A 5,391-nucleotide genomic window follows, 5' to 3' on the forward strand; every position below is an offset into this window, starting at 1 on the left:
TCTTATTATAACCACGGACGAGTGAGCGTATAAGGCTAAAATCGCGGTTTTTCAACAGTTTGCTCTCTGGTGCTCCGTAAAAACTAATGATGGTACTTTAGGCCGATGAGGAAGCTAGACTGTTTCGAGAATTTCTCGAGAGCCTCAAAACAGAGGACAAGAAGGGCAACTCGGTGCAAAAGAGCACTTCTAGAACGCCGTTAGGCTCTGAAAGCAGTCAACCCTCGACGAGATCAAGTCGCTATCATGTCATCTCAAGCGAGACAGAACTTCTCGAGAAGATACGAGATATCAGAGATGAGCTTCACATCCTGAAGTCTCTAGCAGAGTGCCAGGAACACGTATGGAACGAGACGTTCGCTGTGCTTCTATGAGGTGGCTTTCAATCATCTCGATTTCTTACGCCAAAAGATTTGAAGAAAGATCTGGAAGACATGATTCCTGAGGCCGAGGAAATCGATAACAAGGTTGGTCATGATTGCCATGGTCTCGATTGCGTGACCGCCGCTGATACACAATGGGAAGATCAACACGCTTCTCGGCTTGCGCCTATCAGAACTGAGTCGCTTACAAGCAAACGGCGCGGCAACACAAGCCAATAGACAAGCCAATACTGTTCTCGTCTTCACAATTATGACAGTAATCTTCGTAAGTGTCCAGCCAACAAAGGAATACAAACAACGACTTGAGAGCTGACGGCGTACTTCACTGCCAGCTGCCTCTATCTTTTCTCGTCTCTCTTTTCGCACTGGACGTGTCCGTCTTCCCACACGACTCAGAGGGTGTGAAATACAAACCTGAGTGGCTGTTTCCCATGCTCTGTACGTGTCCCCGAGGTCTTTCCCGATTTCCTCTAATGATCTTACAGTTGGTATTTCTGCCGCGGTTTCGATTCCGGCTATAATGCTCGCTAATAACATCGAATCCCTACGAATGAGTTGGAAAAAAATAGTTCACTCTTGGAACCCATGGAAGGATGGTATCCCGAACTGGATGGAAAGACGGAAGCAAACTGAGTCCAGCGAAGTATAATGTGCATGACAACAATGAGCATAAGGTGTCGTCCCAAGGATATCACCAGCTTAACCATTTTCTGCATGAAGGAAGCAGCTTCTACACAAGTCACTCAGGTGCAAAGCGTTGTCAAAAAGCGTTCAAGGTAGTCACAAGTGTTCATGTAGCTAGCTATTCAGAACAGGCTTTCGAGTACCATTTTAGACATAATTAGTCTTCACATGATATGAAGGTCTCTCAGAAGTGGGTTGAGCACCGAATGTCTGGGTTCAACAAGTTCAAGGTTGAAATCTCATGTGACGGTTAGACTTTCTTGGCCAAATGCGTATGCCCGAACAGATGTGAACATGCAATCGTTTCGGTCACCGATTTGCAGCCAATTGTCATGTAATAAATTGCTATAGTACTTTTGCCATGCTTTACTGTATTACCTTGAGACTGGCCTTGACCCGATCATGCCTCCCGCAAATCCGTACGAGCACCGAGAGGTACAGAAAGAATGACGACTCGGTATCTGCGCGCTGAGCCTATGTTTTCAAAGTTTCTTACTAATGACATCTGATTGTTGAGTTAATGGCGAGTCTTGTTGATACTATAAAAGAAAAAGAAAAGAAGAAGAGCAAGAATAGAGCAAAAGAGACCAATCAAGCACCGCTCGTATTGCTTTCGGAACCATGTCGGACGGACCGTATTTAGCCGGGGCAACTACGCCTACGTTTCACAAAACCCAAATACGAGATGGTCGTCTAAGAGAATAATGACTAGAGGCTTGCGCCGAGAAATGCAGGACTTTCAAAGCGCTGCCCAACCTTGGCACAGCTGAAATGGAGAAATAGAGGAGGAGTTGATACTAGGTTTTGGGGTGAATATGCAGTGTATACAATACTACCTTAAGTATACTGCTTCCGGCCGAGACCCACACGAGGGTAGTTTGTCCGTCATTGTCCATGGTGCTTTGGGTTCTGGAAGTGTATTTATAAATTGTCACCGCTGCGTTTCCTATCCTTTCGAATCATAGGCTTTTGATTTATAACGTTCTTGCTCTTGGATACCTTGTCTAGTCTTGAGCAAGTGCTGGTCTTAATTCATCAAGGCAATCATGAAGCCGTTTACTGTCCTGCTATCAGCAGCCTCCATTTGGTCCCTCGCTCGTGCTACCGAGGACCCGGGGATACCCGAGGACTTTGACGGGAGCGGAGAGAGCGGTGGTGGACCTCCCGAGCCCCCCGTTGGTTTGCCGACGCCGGTCAAGGAAGAAGATTATGTTTGGGAAGTGACCAACTGGCAAGCAGGCCTGAGCCACGGCAATCCGAATGATCCCACGACTGGTTGGTACAGTAAGTAAAGTCATGATTGAACCCCCCGTGCAACCTTTTGGCTCGAAAGCCTCCTTTGCCTTTTGCCAGACAAGGTTCATGATTGCTGATGACTTGTCCGCTCATTGCGGTGTCTTCTTATAGGTTTCAATGTTTCGGCCCCCGCAATCATGTTCGATGAACGCTATGTGCCCGGATTCGATGAGCATTGTGCGGGATCCGCGATGGGATCCCCTCTCGAGTCCGACTTTGTCATGTGCGGGTATACAGGTGGTGGTCTGATAGCAGCGAGGGTGTTCCCGTCAACAGATAGCACCGAAGCTCATGTAGCCATCGAATACACGTGCGACAGCATGTATGTTCATTTGTCCCGACCTGCGCAGAACCCCCCCTTTTTTTGATCCCGTTTCCCGCAGGCCTTGCATATGAGTATGGCTAATCATGATTTCAGGAATATCACCGGATTTGCCGTTCAGGAGTGGGCAAGAGAGAGGCCACCCTATAACTTTACCATTGATCACTTTGCCATGCATGGTGGCTAATCAGATGATTGACTCCAAGCGGTTCTTCTTTGGCCAAGGAGCACCATTGAAGTGGAAAGGCTCTTACGGCAATGGATAGCATTACCTGGCGGCCGTTGTGGATATATGTGATTTGTTGTTTCTGTACTTGATGAGAAATGTCTATAAGAGGACTTTGGAATGACAATATGCGAAGTCAGAAAGGCAAATGCATGTCATAGTATGTAGATAGGGGTATGGGAGGCGGTTATGGATAAAGCACAAAAGTGTTGACGTACCAAGAGAAACTTGTCACTTTCGGATATTATGTCATAATAGTGAAGAAGACGCTCTCGTCCATCTTGTCTTTCAACACCGACCTCGGGTCGACGATTCAATATTCGCAACCCGGTGGAACGGAAGGACGGGGTGCTTGGAGTTGCATGAATCGGAGGGCCGAAAGATCTTCCATACCATGTATCACGTAGTGTCAGGCGGTCGACCTGAGGGAATGCTAGTGTAGTGCTGTTTAACTAGTAGGTCGAGGTATACATGAGAAGCTCTGAGGATCCTACGGCTGTGACTCGAGATTTTAGCCAGATCCACAACAGATTACACAGATCCAAGACAGTTTGTGACCAGAAGGTCTACAGGAGAGCCTGTTGTCTGCTCTTTAGCAACCCATTTTTTGGAATTTAGTCTCAGAACGAAACAGTACGCTGCTTACCTACCTACCCACTAACTATGTATTTTGATGAAATGTTGGCGCTCCCGGCTAAACGGTAAAATACATCCAGTTATTTGCAGGATGCAGTAGGTCCCGTATACGCATGAAAGCGGCGCAGTCATATTCTTAGTATGAATCGCCCATTTAATATTATGCGGCCAACACAAGGTAGGTGAGGAGACATTGAATTTCGCTTGGAAACGAGTGCCAGATCATCCAAGGTCGTCTCTTGGCAGGGTCGTTCAGGTACGCGTGGCATCAATTAGATTGTCGAACAATGGGCCATTCTCCCCTCCTTGCAGCAAGCAAATGTTTCCTTTGCCTATTGGGGCGCGAGTGAGCAAGCGACTGATCACGCATTTCTCCAATGATTGAACTTAGTGCTGATATAGGATTTCCCAACCTCCAGGAACCTGCTAACCTAGCTACATTCCTAGGTTAGTGACTTGTTACCTACTTAGCAGGTCGTTGCGAAGACGCCGTTGGCTACAACATTTCGAGTTAATGCCAATAGTAAGTCGACTGGGTGAATTTTTGAGTTCTGACAAAAGTCTGTGTGACAAAAGTCTATCGCCTTTAGTGAAAGCCTTGATCAAGGGCGATCGTCGGCCCTTGGGATGGGCTAGGTGGTTTTAGGTCCTTAGATAGGTACAGTTGTTGGTTGCAACGCGGGCACTACTTTTTTGCAACGGGGTACGGATGAGAAGCGCGGGAGTTATTGGATGCGCCATGGAAGAAGAAGTAGAAGGTCAACTTCCTTTCGTCCGCCCAACGTTTTAGGCTCAGATCATCTCTAGTGCACCTGCTTTTCAGTAGATCTTGTCTCCAGACAGACCATCACGATGTTAGTTTTGATGCAGGACAAATCGCCTCTAGAGGCATCGCGTGCCAGTCAGCGCGCACAACGTAAGCTTTGTCGGCAGCAACATGGATGATGGTGATGATGGTGATGATGGTGATGATGGCGATGATGGCGATGATGGCGATGATTTGGTCGATCGAAAGAACTGATTGAATCTAGATATACTTTGGAGACGAGACAATTGACAGCCAACGTATTTCGTATGTATGTTTCGTTCACAAGGGTCCATGTCTCTGTAGTACAAAGTGTCATTTTGGAGAAGGTGCCCTGTCAGCGGACCCCTGGAGATGCAACATTGATGGCAGCTACTTTTCCCCTCCTTCTCTTACTGCAGCCTGCAACCCAAATACTTTACAGCGCACAAATTGGCAATATACCCCCGAATACTGGAGCTCCTGTGCATGAAGTTGTATCTACGGTACATGCGCATTGCGTCGTCCCCAACTTGATCGACGGTCCCGCCAGTTTGGTTGGGACGTCTGAGCGACAAGCAAGAAAAAGAAAAGAGAAGTTAGAGATCTAAAGGTCCAGTTCTTTTGTGTTTTCAGTGAACCATTGCGAAATCCCCTCCAAGGGACAGTCAGTCCACGCCCAGACTGTGGGGTGCAGAGAAACAGGCTTGGCTAGAGAGCGGAAAGTCGTCAGCCAAGTCAAGCCAAGTGAGCCAAGTTGAGCCAAGCCCGCGGAGCGATCGAATAGTGACAAACACCACATGGCACTTCGGCACTGCATAAAAACGCCACTGCCAAGTTTGGGCCATTTCGGTTTGTTCGGCTTGAGGCGCCGCAGAGAGACATGTCAAAGCGACAGCGGGTAACACCGAGACTTGGTAACGGACTGACACAATGGATAGACAAGAGATGCAAACGTGACAGTCGGTGATGACGGACAGAGTGGAAAGAAGGAAGTCATCGTGGCACCTGTTCTGCTCCACCAACTTTAGTGAATTTGACCTTTGGGGCCCCGCAAAAC

The 5,391-nt window shown here is 47.7% G+C and overlaps 1 protein-coding gene across 1 annotated transcript; it reads left to right on the forward strand.

Moving 5' to 3' along the window:
• Nucleotides 1-2,113: 2,113 nt before the first annotated feature.
• On the forward strand, nucleotides 2,114-2,872 carry PFICI_06810 (uncharacterized protein; the record flags this gene model as incomplete). Its single annotated transcript, XM_007835391.1, has 3 exons — nucleotides 2,114-2,351; nucleotides 2,475-2,685; nucleotides 2,782-2,872. 3 exons carry the CDS (start codon nucleotides 2,114-2,116, stop codon nucleotides 2,870-2,872), a joined length of 540 nt encoding a protein of 179 aa, XP_007833582.1.
• Between the last annotated feature and the right edge of the window lie 2,519 nt (nucleotides 2,873-5,391).

This window comes from Pestalotiopsis fici, assembly GCF_000516985.1.
Source record: "Pestalotiopsis fici W106-1 unplaced genomic scaffold PFICI_Scf_4, whole genome shotgun sequence".
In the NCBI taxonomy this organism is placed as follows: Eukaryota; Fungi; Ascomycota; class Sordariomycetes; order Amphisphaeriales; family Sporocadaceae; genus Pestalotiopsis; species Pestalotiopsis fici.